This window comes from Lissotriton vulgaris, chromosome 5 (genome assembly GCF_964263255.1).
Source record: "Lissotriton vulgaris chromosome 5, aLisVul1.2, whole genome shotgun sequence".
NCBI classification, from domain to species: domain Eukaryota; kingdom Metazoa; phylum Chordata; class Amphibia; order Caudata; family Salamandridae; genus Lissotriton; species Lissotriton vulgaris.
Genome location: NC_141693.1, coordinates 1,952,100,796 through 1,952,119,534, shown reverse-complemented (window position 1 = coordinate 1,952,119,534; position 18,739 = coordinate 1,952,100,796). Strand labels below are relative to the sequence as shown.

Genomic DNA, 18,739 nt, shown 5'->3' with positions numbered 1-18,739 from the left:
CACTCACCCTCAGCCCCTCACCCTCAACCCCTCACCCTCACTCACCCTCACCCTCACTCACCCTCAACCCCTCACCCTCACTCACCCTCACTCACCCTCACCCACCCTCACTCACCCTCAACCCCTCACCCTCACCCACCCTCACTCACCCTCACTCACCCTCAACCCCTCACCCCCTCACCCTCACTCACCCTCACCCTCACTCACCCTCACTCACCCTCAACCCCTCACCCTCACTCACCCTCACTCACCCACCCTCACTCACCCTCAACACCTCACCCTCACTCACCCTCACTCACCCTCAACACCTCACCCTCACTCACCCTCAAACTCACCATACATACATACATACCCTCACTCACCCTCACTCACCCTCAACCACTCACCCTCACTCACCCTCAACCCCTCACCCTCACTCACCCTCACTCACCCTCAACACCTCACCCTCACCCTCACTCACCCTCACTCACCCGCACTCACCCTCACTCACCCTCACTCACCCTCACCCTCACTCACCCTCACTCACCCTCAACCACTCACCCTCACTCACCCTCACCCTCACTCACCCTCACTCACCCTCAACCCCTCACTCACCCTCAACCCCTCACCCTCACCCTCACTCACCCTCAACCCCTCACTCACCCTCACTCTCACTCATCCTCACTCACCCTCAACCCCTCACCCTCACTCACCCTCACCCACCCTCAACCCCTCACCCTAACTCACCCTCACCCTCACTCACCCTCAACCCCTCACCCTCACTCACCCTCACTCACCCTCAACCCCCCACCCTCACTCACCCTCAACCCCTCACCCTCACTCACCCTCACTCTCACTCACCCTCACTCACCCTCACTCACCCTCACCCTCACTCACCCTCACTCACCCTCAACCTCACTCACCCTCACCCACCCTCAACCCCTCATCCTCACTCACCCTCACCCTCACTCACCCTCAACCCCTCACCCTCACTCACCCTCAACCCCTCACCCTCACCCTCACTCAACCTCAACCCCTCACCCTCAATACCTCACCCTCACTCACCCTCACCCTCACCCAACCTCAACCCCTCACCCTCAATACCTCACCCTCACTCACCCTCACCCTCACTCACCCTCAACCCCTCACCCTCACTCACCCTCAACCCCTCACCCACACCCTCACTCACCCTCACTCACCCTCACTCACCCTCACACGCCCTCACTCACCCTCACTCACCCTCACCCTCACTCACCCTCACCCTCACTCACCCTCAACCTCACTCACCCTCACCCACCCTCAACCCCTCATCCTCACTCACCCTCACCCTCACTCACCCTCAACCCCTCACCCTCACTCACCCTCAACCCCTCACCCTCACTCACCCTCAACCCCTCACCCTCACTCACCCTCACCCTCACTCACCCTCACCCTCACTCACCCTCACCCTCACTCACCCTCAACCCCTCACCCTCAATCTCTCACCCTCAATCCCTCACCCTCAGTCACCCTCACCCTCACCCCCATTCACCCTCACCCTCACTCACCCTCAACCCCTCACCCTCAACCCCTCACCCTCACTCACCCTCACTCGCCCTCACTCGCCCTCACTCACCCTCACTCACCCTCACCCTCACTCACCCTCAACGCCTCACCCTCACTCACCCTCAACACCTCACCCTCAACCCCTCACTCACCCTCACTCTAACTCACCCTCACTCACCCTCAACACCTCACCATCACTCACCCTCACCCACCCTCAACCCCTCACCCTAACTCACCCTCACCCTCACTCACCCTCAACCCCTCACCCTCACTCACCCTCAACCCCTCACCCTCACTCACCCTCAACCCCTCACCCTCACTCACACTCACCCTCACTCACACTCACCCTCACTCACCCTCACCCTCACTCACCCTCACCCTCACTCTCACTCACCCTCAACCTCACTCACCCTCAACCTCACTCACCCTCACCCACTCTCAACCCCTCATCCTCACTCACCCTCACCCTCACTCACCCTCACTCACCCTCACTCACCCTCAACCCCTCACCCTCACTCACCCTCAACCCCTCACCCTCACTCACCCTCAACCCCTCATCCTCACCCTCACTCACCCTCACTCACATTCACCCTCACTCACCCTCACTCACCCTCACCCTCACTCACCCTCACTCACCCTCACCCTCACTCACCCTCACTCACATTCACCCTCACCCTCACTCACCCTCACTCACCCTCACCCACCCTCACCCTCACTCACCCTCACCCTCACTCACCCTCAACCCCTCATCCTCACTCACCCTCATCCTCACTCACCCTCAACCCCTCACCCTCACTCACCCTCAACACCTCACCCTCACTCACCCTCACCCTCACTCACCCTCAACCCCTCACCCTCAATCCCTCACCCTCACTCACCCTCACTCACCCTCAACCCCTCACCCTCACTCACCCTCAACCCCTCACCCTCACCATCACTCACCCTCACTCACCCTCACTCACCCTCACTCACCCTCACTCACCCTCACTCACCCTCACTCACCCACCCTCACTCACCCTCACTCACTCACCCACCCTCACTCACCCTCACTCACCCTCACTCACCCTCACTCACCCTCACTCACCCTCAACCCCTCACCCTCAACCCCTCACCCTCACTCACCCTCAACCCCTCAGCCTCACCCTCACCCTCACTCACCCTCAACACCTCACCCTCACTCACCCTCACCCTCACTCTCAACCCCTCACCCTCACTCACCCTCACCCTCTCTCACCCTCAACACCTCACCCTCACTCACCCTCAACCCCTCACCCTCACTCACCCTCAACCCCTCACCCTCAACCCCTCACTCACCCTCACTCTCACTCACCCTCACTCAACCTCAACCCCTCAGCCTCACCCTCACCCTCACCCACCCTCAACACCTCACCTCACCCTCACTCACCCTCAACCCCTCACCCTCCCTCACCCTCAACCCCTCACCCTCCCTCACCCTCAACCCCTCACCCTCGACCCCTCCCCCTTAACCCCTCACCCTCACTCAGCCTCACTCACCCTCAACACCTCACACTCACTCACCCTCAACACCTCACCCTCACTCACCCTCAACCCCTCACCCTCACCCTCACTCACCCTCACAACACATATTGTGTTACAATAGGTGTCACATTTGCAAAAGATAAAACTATTGGCATTGTAAATAACGAAGCTATTAATTCGCTATTTTCAAAACAAGCACATAAATAAAAAATGTGTCCTTTACAATACCAATAGCTCAAACTTTCCTAATGCAAGACCTATTGCATTGCTGTGCTTCTCTCCCCTGCTGCACTCTCCTGCTCTCTAGAGATGTGGCCTAACGACAAGAGCTGCCATCTAAGTCACGTAAATACAAAATATGTTGCATTCCAAATGCTATAGGTGTCACATTCGCAAAAGTTATAACTATTGGCATTGTAAATGACAAAGCCATCAATTTAGCAATTTTAAAAACCAACAAATAAATAACATATGTCATTTACAATACCAATAACTCCAACTTTTCTAATGCGAGACCTATTGCATTTCCAATGCTTGTTTTCTTCTATGTACATTTTGCTGTCCCTCCCCACCACGTCTTCCAGGCGGTGCTCGGTCCCCTCTCAAGGTCACACAGCCCGCTGCTGTGCTCGCTACCGTCGGAGGGTCGGTCACCCTGAAATGCACCTTCCCTGCCCAGAGTGGAGGCCTGGTGCAGGCAGTCTGGCGCCGGAAGTCCCAGCCCTGGAAGATCCTGGATGACCAGCACAGTGAATACAAGGGACGGCTGACATTGTCCTGACTGGTGGAGAACAGTGGTGGAGAAGCGAGGCTTGGCATTCGGGCGCTGACCTTGAATGACTCGGACATCTACTTCTGCAATGTGACGTCATCCCAGCGTGGTCACGGACAGGGGAACGGCACCAGGCTGGAAGTAACCAGCTCGCAAAGTCCAAGTAAGTGCCTGTTATGAAAAACTACAGCAAGCAGCACACATGACAGAATAAACTTGTCCTCAACCTGGGGCCTGAACAAAGATCTGAGAGCATGCAGGAAGTGTTATTGACAAGGAGTGTTGTGCCATGATACATGCTTTTGTGTGGCACATTTCTACGATGGTGGAGCCCTGTGTCACTTTCAGAAGGTATTCACTCACTAGTCTGGTAGAAGCAAGGTCGGGATCCTGCACAAATGACTCCACACACATGCACATCACAATTAATATGGGTTTATTGCACAAGGCTGTGTCAGTGCAAAAACAGGCTCAGTGGATCCTCCAATCCCATCTCACATCGCAGGCTGGTCCATCCTGTGCAGGGATTACGGAACAGTGTGAAGGCGCAAATGTTCAAGGCTACCAACACAGGGTCCCCAGCCTTGGCCAGAGAAAAATAGCAGCACTGCCGATTGGGGTGGTTTCCTCATAGCATAATTGTTGACCTCATAGGATATGTGACCTCTGGCCCCGATGACATCACACAAAGTGCCATCTTATCCAAATCAAGGATGAAACATCACATGAGCATGTTTACATATTGTTGGAGAACTTTCTTTGTGTTTCGTTTACCACAGGGAACACAATATCTGTACAGAAAAATCCTAGTCAATACAACTCCCTTGACTTCAACTGTGAGTCTGAATCTTTCTGTATGTGGTATTGGTATGCCAAAGGGTAGCGAAGGCCTGTACAGGATCAAAGGTGAGTGTAGTGGAGGTTCAAACATGCAAAGGAGACGGCATCAGGAGTATTGAAGTCTTTATTGAAGTAACAGAAGTAACTGTCAACTACCTCAGCCACAGCTGGAGTCACACTCGAACACCACCAGTCAGCGGTCTATCGCGGCGCTCGCCTTGGATCCCTCGCAGTGGTAACATTCTAAGTGATGTCACCATGGAGCGTTCCACAGCGTGCTATGGGACAGAAGGGTGGTGGAGGAACAGAGTGGAAGATACCACACATCCCCCTTTCCTACATAACAAAATGCAAGAGTTCAACAAGAACATTATCAGAACCTACTCCGCATTATTTAGTCACATATTGCCCCAGATGTCGGGCGGTCTAACCACTCTCTGGCTTGTCCTACTGGCAGGGTGAGCTATTACAAAACGCTTCCTAAGAGGAAGTTCTCCTTTCCCCTGGGGCTTGTCCCCTCTCACTACCCCCCTTCCATTGTCTTCCTTGGGGGGATGATACCTCACTACTCGTCCCAAGTTCAAAATCTTTCCCTCCTGAGTTTTCACAGCGTTTCTGAATAATTTAACAATCTTTGTGGGTTTGCTGAACTCCAACCAACTCGCTTTCCCTGTGGGTGCTCAGATTTTTAAGTCATCTCCCACCCTGAACCCCGCATCGTGGGTGGAGTGCAATCTATCGTACCTTTCCTTCCTTTCTAACATGACTTGCCCTGTCTGTCTAGCCCTTTAGACTCCCTAGAGTGATCAGTCCATCCTTTGTGCCAACTCATCCATCCTGGTGACAGTTTAGTGTTGGGTCTTCTCGCTCTGAGCCATTCAAATGGGGTTGCCCCCGTCGTCTGGTGTGGGGTCAGGCGGTAGGCTTCCAGACGTTTCACAATTTCTTCTTTCCAGTTTAGTCCATTAGTCTTAGCTAACTGGATGATTTCTTTCAAGGTCTTATTGAACCGTTCTACCATTCCTTTGGTTTCAGGGTGGTAAAGCACGCAGGGCTTGTGTTCAATCCCATATTTCTCAAGGAAGTCCTTCATTTCCCTTGCGCACAGCTGCACTCCATTGTCTGTTAGAAAACTGCTAGGCAATCCTTCTCTGAGGAATAGCTCCTGTAAGAACTCGACGACAGTCTTTGTGGTTATTTCAGGTACTACCTTACCTCTGGCCATCTTGAGTACAGATCCATCAAGACTAAGATGTATGGTGTGCGAAGTTCTCCCGTCAGTGGGCCTATTATGTCCAGTGCCACTTCATCCCGCGGTCCCGAAGGGGGTGGCCTGCAAATCATGGGCGGTGTGTGTTGTTTCAAGACCTAGTCACTAACTGTACAAGGGATGCAATCTCTCACTTTCCTTTCAATGGTATGGTCCATGCACGGCCACCAGTAGTCCTCCTGCATTCTCTGTTTGGTCTTGGTGATGCCCAAATGTCCATCATGGGCTAAATCCACCAATTGTTCCCTCACTGCCTTGGGTGGGATCAGCCTTGTTCCACTGAACAGACACCCATCAGCTACAGGCAGTTCTTCCCTGACCATCCAGAATGGGCGTAGTGTTTTGCTTCGTTCATCTTCGTGTCTCCACGTCCCTTTTACTCTCTCACATACTCCCAAAAGTAGGTCGTCTGCCTCCAAGGCCTCTTTCCAAGATTCTTCACTGATGGCCCCTTGAGTGATCACGCCCACGTTTTCTGTTTGGAAGTCTTCCTTGTCTTCACTATTCCTGTCTTTGGACTCGTCTTCTCCCTTTTCTTCTACCAGCCGGGAGAGGCTGTCTGCCGCAAGATTCCTCGTTCCAGGTACATACTCGACACAAAATGTGTATTCCTGTAGATTTACCACCCATCGCCTGATTCTGCTCAAAATTGCGTCAATTCCCTTCTTGTTAAACACTTCAACTAGGGGCTTGTGGTCTGTACGAAGGGTGAATTTTGTACCCCAGATTAAGTCTCTGAATTTGCTCATGGCCCAGTGTACCGTCAACGCCTCCTTCTCGATGCCATGGCCCAGTGTACCGTCAACGCCTCCTTCTCAGCGCTGCTGTGAGAGGTCGCTCCCCTGGCTCCCTGCGTGTCCTGGTATCGTTGAGTTGCGCTTGGAATTTGCTTTTATATCTTGTAACGCTATATCTGCACTGTGACTCGCTCTGTGGGCTGCGCTAGAGATATTGCATTTTAACCTGCTGCGCGTTTATTGCACTTTGACTGCTGGGACATTAAATATTGAAGTCTGCCTCACACCTTCAGATTACATTGAACAGCTGCGCACTCACTCTCATTGTGCCTTCGCTTTCTCTTCTCTGGCGCTTTGCTGATAGTGCTTGACCATCCGCCGCCATTTCGTTGTTGTTCTTTGCACGGCAAGGCCATCCTTTAGAGCACGCCCCGCCTCCCAGCTGAGCCTCCCTCGCCCCTCCCCTTCCACCTGAGGTAATATAAATTTTATGGTCAAGTTATGTTCCCTAGCGCGTACCCCACCGACTCCATGTACGAGTTAAAGTGCATGTAACTTCCCTCCTGTACCAGCTATGAAGACGCAAATACATTTGCGTCCAACGTTAACATGTCCTCTTTCAGACCCACCATGAATGGGTTGAATGGTCCGTTCCTAAGTATGCTATGCCAACGTCTTTTTTGTAGTGTACTCCTACGTTTTTCAGCCCTGGCTGAAGTAGGCCCTGAATCTCTGCCACCGAGCCTCTTTTCTGGCTTCTGACTCCGAGAAATCTCTGCCCAGGCAGCCCCTGTACTCGTGAACTCTGACTTACTTCTAGCGCGGCCCCTCGCGCTCGGCTCAGCCTGCTGCCTGCCAAGATTGACTATAACCTTCGAGTTATCTGTTTCCCTCCCCGAAAATACATTCCTGTCCGCTAGCTTCAGTAAACATCCTTCCTCAGCTACAGGGCTAAAGGGCCGACCTGTCTCTATGCAAGTAATTCATAGCTTCTGTTGCCATGCTTCCATGAAAGGCCCCATGCCCCCACGCTTCTCATGCAGACACTCAGGCGCTTATACACGCACTCACAGCAAGTATAGAATAGCTTCTGCTCTAGAGACCTTTCTGCCCAGATAGCTTAGTTCCTAAACATCAGATATCAGATATGATAGAAGCACAAGTTGATCTGACATGCCAGACTTCTGTCTCTTTCCGTCAGTGTAAATGTCAAGTCCCCTGCACCCCTCCAATCACACGTCATGCAGCTGCGCGCGCATCCAAGTTTCCGATTTCTGCTGACATTGCCACATTTTCTGTTAGTGCCACCCATTCGTGACACCTATCTGTGACGTTTCTAGCACACACCTCTAGTTCACGCCTCTTGATTACGCACTTGTACCACGTGTATATTGTTATCTTGTCTTCTCTCAGCTGTTACGCCTCTTGCACTGTTACTTATGGAATGAAATAAGTATATAAGCTATGTACTGTTAATAAAATGTAGCGCGCTCTATCCCTTCTGTCACCCCTGTGGTGGTCAGAACATGATATCTTGGCCGTAACCATTCCTTTTTGAGGAATAAAACCCCTTAGAACTCTAACACCACGGACTCTGTCTTTTTTCATCCGATCTGAGTTATTATTGATTAAGTACTTACTTGCATAGAAATTAAGAGAGTAAATTATTTATTTACATCATTTTGGCGCCCGAACAGGGACCCCTCCCCCACCTCACGCGCCGGTTGGTGCGTTGCAACCTGTGTCCCCTGCCGTCAGTTAGCCGGAACATACGCGTATCGGCAGGATTTCCTGCATCTCCCTCTGACCCACGGAGGTGACGAAGACTGCGATCAGTGCCCAGACGAGGCGGTGAGGAGTGCGGAGGATCCCGACCAGAGCCTAGCCGAAAGAAGCAAGGTCCGAGGTGTCAAGAGGCCCACCAGGTTTCCGAAGTTTTCCGAAGTTTTCCGAAGTTTTCCGAAGTCCCGAGTCGAGTCCAGTCGAGTTTTCCGAGGCGATCTGTTTTCCGTGCTTCCCGGTGAGTACCATTGCTGGGTCGTATCTAGACGGGTTTGGGTACGCAAGTCCGGTCTGCACTGTTTTTAGGCAGTGTATCTGTACTGTTTAGCAGTATATCTAGTATTCCGAATGTCTGAATTTCTGCACTGTTACCACAGTGTATCTGTACTGTTGAGCAGTACATCTAGTATAGTGGGGTAATCATCCATGTCTCAAATGTCTTTTCATGTAATTAATGTCGTGGTATGAATGTGACTGTTTTTATGTGCATTATTGTGTTTCTTGTATAACTAGTTAAAACCTCAGAATTAAGTATCCAGGATCGAGCATTTCAGTATCAAGTAGGCACAATGCCGTTTTTCAACAAGTTAAAGCAGATAGGAACTAGGAAAGGGATGTTAGAGGAGGAAATCCCTATCCCCCCTAGGGACACTCCAGGCAATTTTATGTATAATAAGCATGGCATAGACGCCATCCTGTATCTAGAATTATGGACCGAGTATACAAAGCACCTAGAAGAAAGATACCGATGGCCAGTTAACGGAACATGGGATGCCGAGTGCATCATTAAGGTAGAAGAGGCATTACGGAAGAAGAAAGCCAGACAATCCCAGAAAGACGCCATAGAATTTTGGCGTAAGGAATCACATAAGCGTGCTGAAAGAGCACTCCGTAGAGAAGACAGACTTAAAGAATCAGAAAAAGCCCGAGAAAATGAACTAGTTATTGAAGGAATCCGAGTAAAATCAGAACAAATAGATCGCATCCGAAATAGTCAAGTGAACAGCATGTATCTTTTGGCCGAGGGTACACCTGACGCCATTTCAGAAATACCGAAAAATTTGCCGTCACCATTAGTTCCAACTAAAGTAATGCACAAGACTACTAAAGACATATTCCTAAATTCCTACCTAGAAGATGTAGCGCCAGCCTACACCAATCTGCCTGTTCGTGCCCTGCCTACTAACAGGGACGGGGGTGGCACTCCGCCCCCAGGTCATGTTCCGCCGGTACCACAACAGACTTCTCCTGTTCCGCCAGCCCCGCCACTTCCCGTACTCAAAACAGACCTGCCGAAACCACGTTTACCTGATCCACCTAAACGACAAATTCCAGTCCAGATACAGACTCCACAGGGAGGTAATGCACAAGTTTCCGCTTCAGGAGGTGCGACCGCGGGTCCTCAGACCCCGCCACCAACTCACAGATTCAATCTCAGAGATATGCAGAGTCCTCTCACGTACAGGTCTCCCCACTCCTCAAATTCATCCCGTCTTGACGCATTAAAAGAAAACATGTCAGTTTGCAGATACGATCCAGTACCCGGAAAGGACGATTTAATGATATTGGCATCATTACGGTTAAGGTCTGCTACGGATAGCTTGTTATGCTATGCAGGAATGAAGGAGCGTCTAGATAGAATATATGAGTTTGTTCAGACAGGGAAAGACCCTGACAGTATTAAGGATGCCATGGAGAAACAGAAAGTTGCCATACAAGCACTGATACTACGATTTTTCATAAATTGCCTAATAAGAGAACGAGACAGGCCGGGAACAGATCAGAGTGAATTAGACGCATTGAACAAGTGGGGTCAAAATATAGCTGATGGAAAACATGACAGACAGAATTGCATAGACTCTATGTACAAGAAAATTAGGAAAGCAGTGATAGCAGTACACCAGAAAGAGAAAGAAAAGGCTTCCTCCGAGGAGGAAGAAGAATCTGAAGAACACGAAAGAAATATAGGCACCATAGCATATGTAGGTAAGGGAACTTACCTTAGGAAGGGTATCCGTCCGGAGAGCAAGAGAGTTTTCTTCTCTGCCTTAACAAACCCGAATTCTGCTGAGCATCAGTTCCAGGAAACTGATAAACGGCTTCGAGATCGAGTTGGGTACCACGTACTCAATTCTATGGATGAACAAGAACTAGCCCGATCGGCTGTATCATGGGCCGAGAATGCAGACATATATAATGATGATACCGTAGCACAGACATTTCTGAACCTCTCCCCCGACGAACAGAAATTAGCAGGTGTATACATGATTCAGCACCTTCTTATCAAATACAGGAAACACTATTCTGATCCAGGTCCCTTACACGAAACACTAGAAGCACTACTGATGGATAGATGGAGAGGCTTAAGCACCAAATTAATTCAAATAATTCTAGAACAGCGACACAGATATAATACCTTTGTAAGCTCTGAATACGTTCCCGCCTCACCTCCAGAAAGGAAAATGTACCACATGCAATGCGGGGGTGGTATTGAAAGTCAGAACCCCTTACGAGAAGTGCACCCAGTTATGGGGGAGGATAAAGTCTTGAAACGCGTGTATGTACACACGCCTCTGACTAAATTAGAACTGTTAGAAATGAAGAAATTAGTTCCGTGCCATGATAAAGACCCTGCAGGTTTTCATAGAGAGCTCAAAGACATGTTACTGATGGGAGACTACACGTATGATGACATCATGAAAATGTTGAAAGTATTATTGCCTACGGGTATATTCGAGAAACTGAAGGAAAAGGAATGGGAGGTGGGAGACACAAAGATTGCCTGGGCAGAAATAGAAGAGGAAGAGAAAAAACGGGTTCCAGGGTTAGGCCTTGGGGACAAAACTAAAGCATTACCAGGTTTGATAGTACAGGTCCTGCCCAGATTGTTGACAACTAGAAAAGAGGATTGGGATGCAATCTCGTCCTGTAAACAGAAACATGATGAAGATACTAGTGACTTCTATTCAAGATTCGAGAAATGTTTTATTATCAATAGTGGCCTCCAGCCAAGTAGCGAGTCGTACCCACATCTTTTTGTATCAAAGTTAGTCGAGAATTCCCTACCGTTAGTTAAAAATAGAGTGTATAAAGTCGAGAGTACATGGCAAGCAAACACGCCATCACAGATGTTACAAATGTTACAATATCACCAGAACAGAATTAGAGAAGAACAAGATCAGGAACAGAAACGTATGAAAGACACGAAAATGAAAATGCTAGTAGCACAAACGGTTCCATCCGACAGTCACAGAAAAGGTACGACCCAGACAAGTCACACTACAGCTCCCGTTAAAGGGACATGTAACTACTGCAAACAGCCAGGTCACTACGTACACGAATGCCCAGTTCTGAAACATAATATAGCGACAGGTAAAACTAAAGAAAGACCGCATCCGCCTAGACAAGACCATAGCCAGCCTCAGAATACACAGAGTACACAGCCTATGCATGCTTCCTCGACTCCAGCACAGACCGTAGCAGTACCACAGCCACAGCCCATTGCTGCAACTCAGCAGGTTTCACAACAGATGTACCAGTATGCCCAGTCCGCTTATCCCGAATATTCCCGATATACATGAAACAGCCTAGAGAGGGAAGGTGGCTTGCCTCTTATTGAGATTCCTGTAGATCAAGAAGGTCCTTATGTACACAGTCAAGTATTGGGAAAAGACAGAAAGTTTTTAATTGACACAGGGGCAAGTCGCACTACAATCAGCCATGATGAAGTTCCAGGGGCACCCCTCTCAGGCTCACAAAATGTTTCCCTTGGTTTTTCAGGACAGCCTATTGTAAATGAAGTATCCGTACCAGTCCCCCTGGCTGTGGGTCCATTATCACGTGTTACAGACTTGTTACTTACAAAATCATGTCCAGAAAATCTGTTAGGAATTAAAACATTGAAGGCTCTAGGAGCTATAATATGCTGTTCCCCGGAGGGGGTTAGACTCTTTCTGCGGGATTTCAAGGGTCATTATGTTCTGCGTGAATTTGATGTCAGATTGAAAAATGTACCAGATTACTTGTGGGCGAAAGGCCCAACTGATGTAGGATGTATGCACATTACACCATACCGTGTTACACTCAAGGCAGGTGTTGTTTTACCCAGAATCAGACAATACAAGTTACCACCCGATGCTGTAGTGGCTTTACTGAAAATCATTGAAGAGCTCATTGCCCAAGGAGTGGTCGTCGAGACCGACTCCAACATCTGTAATTCACCCATCATTCCGATTCTTAAACGTACTGATCCCAATGCACCGCCAGTATATCGGCTGGTGATTGATCTTCGAGAATTAAACAAATGCATTATCCCACAGTATCCTGTGGTCCCCGATATCTCATCCTTATTGACTGCCATTGATTCAGAAGCAACGTTCTTTACTGTAATTGATCTCAAGAACGCCTTCTTCAGCGTGCCTATTGATCCAGAGAGCCAATATCTCTTCGGATTCAGTTTAAATGGACGCAGCTTCAAATTTTCGCGCGCACCTCAAGGATTCACAGAAAGCCCCAGCATCTATAGTCAAGCACTGAAAAGACAACTAGATTGTATTCAAATGCCAGTTAACACCGCTTTACTGCAATACGTCGATGATCTACTGATCACCGCACGAAGTGAGCCCGAATGTGAAAAAGCATCACTGACAGTTTTACATTTCCTGGCCGACAAGGGACACAAGGTGTCTCCTTCGAAGCTACAATTCTGTGTTCAGCAAGTTGTGTACTTGGGTCACTTGCTGTCCAAAGTGGGGAGACAGCTCACTCCCGATCGCATTCAGTTAATTGCAAATATGCCGCAACCCCAGACACAAAAGGAAGTGCGGGCCTTCATAGGCCTCACCTCGTACTGCAGACAATGGATTCCCCAGTATGCATTTCTAGCTAAGCCACTCATCCAGTTAACGACACAGGAGGCAGCGACTTCGACTGCCCTCCCTTGGACTCAGGAACATACACAAGCTTTTGAAGACTTAAAGGAAGCATTATGCCAAGCACCAGTTTTAGCAACACCATGTTACAGCAAACCGTTTACACTTTTTGTTACAGAACGTGATGGTACAGTGTTGTCTGTCCTCACTCAAGATCAAGCAGGTTCACATAAGCCTTGCGCTTATTTCTCTAGTACATTGGATTCAGTAGCCCAGGCACTCCCTGCGTGCTTAAAGTCAGTAGCAGCAACAGCGTTAGCAATAAGACAAAGTGATTCAATTGTTTTAGGTCATCAGTTAACAGTTCAAGTACCACATTCTGTAGAGGTTTTGTTAAACAGAACCCAGACTCAACACTTAACTATAGCACGACTGACAGGTTATGAATTAACACTATTCCAGCCACACATAGAAATCAGACGTTGCAACATCCTGAACCCAGCAACACTGTTACCCACAAGTACGACAGATCCAGCCTCACATGATTGTATAGAAATCATTAATGCAGTAACAAAACCTAGACGAGACTTAACAGATGTTCCATTGACAAATCCAGACCTGACACTTTATGTGGACGGTTCATGTATGAGAACAAGTACAGGAGAGCTAGTGGCCGCGTATGCCGTGACCACTGAAACTGAAGTTAAAGAAACACATCGTATTGACACACTGTCTGCTCAAGCAGCAGAGCTCATCGCTCTGACCCGAGCTTGTATTCTAGCCAAGAACAGAAATGTTAACATATACACTGATTCCCGTTATGCATTCGGAGTTGTACACGACTTTGGAGTCCTCTGGCAAGAACGAGGTTTTCTGACCTCCCATGGTGCCAAGATTCAGCATGGTCCCCTCATTCAAGCACTGTTAGAAGCAATACATTTGCCCTCGGGCATATCAGTTATGAAATGTAAAGCACATACTAAAGTTACAGATTCCGTTTCCCAGGGTAATGACCTGGCAGACCAGACAGCAAAACATACAGCACTGACTCACACTCAGACTACTGATGTGACAAAGACAATAGTACCGACACAGTGCATGGCAGTTAGAGATCCCACCCTAGACGTAATCGATATCCAGACACATGCTACTCCAGATGAGATAAAGAAATGGACTGAACTAGGAGGGATTCAGACAGATCAAGGTTGGGTGACGAAGGAAAAATCTATATGGTTTCTCCCCGACTCAATGGTTCAAGCCACGATAAATACAGCACATAGCCCGGCACATCTAGGGGAGAAAGCGATGTTAGACAGTTTACAAAATCTCTGGTACAATAAACACTTACGAGCAGCAGCAAAACAGAAAGTGCGTACTTGCATGATCTGTTGTCAGTTCAATCCAGGAAAAAGCGTCCCTGTAGAGCAAGGAGGATTTCATCCTCCCGATCACCCTTTTGAAGTCCTCCAGATGGATTATATCCAGATGAATAGCTGCCGAGGATTTAAGTATGTCCTTGTAATTGTTTGTGCTCTGTCCCGTTGGACCGAAGCATACCCAGTTCCAGATTACACCGCTCCGACCACTGCCAGACAGTTGGTTCGTGAATTCTTCCCACGGTACGGTTTGCCCCGTGTCGTGTATTCAGATAACGGACAGCCATTCTCGTCCGAGTTGATGAGACAAGTTTCCCTCTTGCTAGGATATCAGTGGAGGTTCCACTGTGTCCGACATCCCGAAGCAGCAGGCCTTGTAGAAAGGCATAATCAGACACTAAAAATCCGCCTTGCAAAGATCTGTCAGGAAAAGGGGGTCGACTGGATAGTCGCCCTGCCCGTGGCACTATTCTACATGAGAATGGTCGCCCATTCTAGATCAGGGTTATCCCCGTACGAGGTGGTCTTTGGCAGACCACCGAATATGTGGGGGACGCCCATTCCGAAGAAAATAACCGATGTTGATTGCAATATGTTGACAGATTACCTTGCCTCCTTGATGTCTGCACTCCAATCATGTCGTTCACAGGTTGCCGCAGCCTTCCCTGACAACACCGATGTAAAGGCGCATGAGGTCCGTCCTGGGGACCTGGTTCTCGTCCGGAATTTCGACCGGAAAAGTCCGCTGGAGCCCCGCTGGAAGTCCCCGAAGACCGTCCTCCTTACCACCAGGACCGCCGTGAAGATAGAGGGGAGAAAGGGGTGGGTCCATACGAGTCACATCAAACTTTGCAATGAACTAAAAAACGGACTAAAACAGGACTCTGACTCGTCCACCCCCACCAAAGACTGTGTTGAAACGAAAGACTTTACCGTATCCGAACGAGAAAAGACTCCCCAAGAACTATATCGAATGAAACTCAGATCTAGCAAGTCAGACAGTTTAATTGTTTAAGTCCTCCCCTAGGTGAATCGGTTAAATAGTTTCTGACATGTATCCCCTAGATCGAGATAGAGAGAGAGAGAGACAAATCAAACGTATTACATACTGCAAATCACTGCGCAGTCACTGTATAGTGACGTTGTTAATAATGTTTTTTCTAAGTATTCTAATTATTATTGCCAGCATTCTGCTACCTATATATTGGCCTATTTTCAGGCGTGAACAATCTGCTTATAATGTCTCTGCTGAACACACTTTTAGTGAACTTCCTGCACATGAACTCTCTTACAGACTTGCGCTGCGCAACAATACATTCATTAGTATGTTACACCACTCCCATCAGACAAATAATGCTACCGACTGCTGGATATGTGGCCGACTCCCTCCCTACCAGAATTACAAGGGAGCTCTGCCCCTCTTTCCGTACCCGTTCACTCACAATGGCTCCTGTGGAGCATGGTTTGAAATAATTAATTCCTTAGATCCCGATATTGCTGTTATCGATGGGGGCTGGGTTTGGGGAAACTTGAACTTAGTCCTGCTCAACGTCTGTTACCCTGATAAAGAGGGACTTCCCACTCGAATAGGAACTGATCTAGAAAATGAAGTATATGGATTAGGTAATTACACAATTAGCCTTATGATCCTTACTGTTGAATCCGAAGCTGCTCCAGTTCTGCCCCATCTGTTAGTATTACCAGTCACAGGTGAACTATGTGTTAGCAAGAAAGGTTCAGTACACGTAGGTCATAGTAAATGCACTACTGTGGTCGAATTCAGTGATCATGGTAAATCGTCCTTTAAAGCTATCAGTCACTCCTATTTTGTTTGTGGTCATACCGCATACATACGTTTGCCTCCAGATTGGGATGGTACCTGTTATATTGCATTCCTTCTGCCACCTGTTTTCCTAGCTCCCCCTGATTACCATAGAAATACGAATCTAGTACCGAATAGACCCAAAAGAGATATTCCACTTGTCGACTACACAGAAACGGCATGGGAACAGTACACTGATTTTAATAAAGGATTCTTTTTCTTTTTAGGACCTGTCCAAAACAGTAAATTAATACGCAGATTAACAAGAACACTTGAAGCAGTAGTACACGAAACTGCCTCCGCCTTAGGTAACTTAACAGAGGAGCAATCTGCTATGCGGGTTGTTGTCCTTCAAAATCGTCTTGTGATTGACAACATCTTGGCAGATAGAGGTGGAGCCTGTAAGGTCATCGGGTCAAGTTGCTGTGTTTTCATTCCACAAAACGCACCATCTGTCTATCAAGCTATTACCCGTTTGCATAAAATTGCAAATCAGATACATCAGAATCCAGGCACCTGGACTTGGTCCGGTTGGTTCTGGACAACGTTATCCGCTTGGGGATGGAAGATCTTATCATTCCTAGGCATTGGCCTTGTTATAGTATTCAGTTGCTGCCTGTGCCTACAGTGTGGGCCAGCGATATGTGGACTGTGTGCCACATCCTGCATTGAGCATTCCAGTTGTCTCTCAAATAGTCAAAGAAAGAAAGATGAACATATAATGTTACAAGAACAGACTGATCGATTCATGAGGATCGATATATCATGAAGGGTCCGTAGGGAACAAGGAGGGAATGAGGTAATATAAATTTTATGGTCAAGTTATGTTCCCTAGCGCGTACCCCACCGACTCCATGTACGAGTTAAAGTGCATGTAACTTCCCTCCTGTACCAGCTATGAAGACGCAAATACATTTGCGTCCAACGTTAACATGTCCTCTTTCAGACCCACCATGAATGGGTTGAATGGTCCGTTCCTAAGTATGCTATGCCAACGTCTTTTTTGTAGTGTACTCCTACGTTTTTCAGCCCTGGCTGAAGTAGGCCCTGAATCTCTGCCACCGAGCCTCTTTTCTGGCTTCTGACTCCGAGAAATCTCTGCCCAGGCAGCCCCTGTACTCGTGAACTCTGACTTACTTCTAGCGCGGCCCCTCGCGCTCGGCTCAGCCTGCTGCCTGCCAAGATTGACTATAACCTTCGAGTTATCTGTTTCCCTCCCCGAAAATACATTCCTGTCCGCTAGCTTCAGTAAACATCCTTCCTCAGCTACAGGGCTAAAGGGCCGACCTGTCTCTATGCAAGTAATTCATAGCTTCTGTTGCCATGCTTCCATGAAAGGCCCCATGCCCCCACGCTTCTCATGCAGACACTCAGGCGCTTATACACGCACTCACAGCAAGTATAGAATAGCTTCTGCTCTAGAGACCTTTCTGCCCAGATAGCTTAGTTCCTAAACATCAGATATCAGATATGATAGAAGCACAAGTTGATCTGACATGCCAGACTTCTGTCTCTTTCCGTCAGTGTAAATGTCAAGTCCCCTGCACCCCTCCAATCACACGTCATGCAGCTGCGCGCGCATCCAAGTTTCCGATTTCTGCTGACATTGCCACATTTTCTGTTAGTGCCACCCATTCGTGACACCTATCTGTGACGTTTCTAGCACACACCTCTAGTTCACGCCTCTTGATTACGCACTTGTACCACGTGTATATTGTTATCTTGTCTTCTCTCAGCTGTTACGCCTCTTGCACTGTTACTTATGGAATGAAATAAGTATATAAGCTATGTACTGTTAATAAAATGTAGCGCGCTCTATCCCTTCTGTCACCCCTGTGGTGGTCAGAACATGATATCTTGGCCGTAACCATTCCTTTTTGAGGAATAAAACCCCTTAGAACTCTAACACCACGGACTCTGTCTTTTTTCATCCGATCTGAGTTATTATTGATTAAGTACTTACTTGCATAGAAATTAAGAGAGTAAATTATTTATTTACATCACACCCACTTATGTCAGATGCTCTTGCGCACAGCGTTCACGCGCAGCGTTCGTGCCCCAGTCGCGCCGAAGGTGCGCCAAAGGTAGGCCCGTCTACGCCCGTCCGCGCCTGAACCGCGCCCAGCGCCAGACCCCCTGGTCCTCGCAATGCCCAGCCCTCCCGCATTACTTACGACGCCTCCACCCTTCTATCCCTTAACCCCGGACGACTCTCCAATTGCGCCCAAGCCACCCCTGGACACAC

The 18,739-nt window shown here is 48.7% G+C and overlaps 1 protein-coding gene across 2 annotated transcripts in view; it reads left to right on the top strand.

The window, feature by feature from the left end:
- LOC147717843 (natural cytotoxicity triggering receptor 3-like) overlaps window positions 1-18,739 on the top strand; it is a 179,067-nt gene that overhangs the window by 105,985 nt on the left and 54,343 nt on the right. The window contains exon 3 of one of the 2 annotated variants that reach the window (XM_086920569.1): window positions 3,609-3,953. The exons of the other annotated variant lie outside the window; for it this stretch is intronic. Coding sequence (XP_086776695.1) covers window positions 3,609-3,805 — 197 coding nt within the window. The 3' untranslated portion in view covers window positions 3,806-3,953. Of the gene's footprint in view, window positions 1-3,608; window positions 3,954-18,739 lie in introns of those variants that run through there. 2 annotated transcript variants of the gene reach the window in all.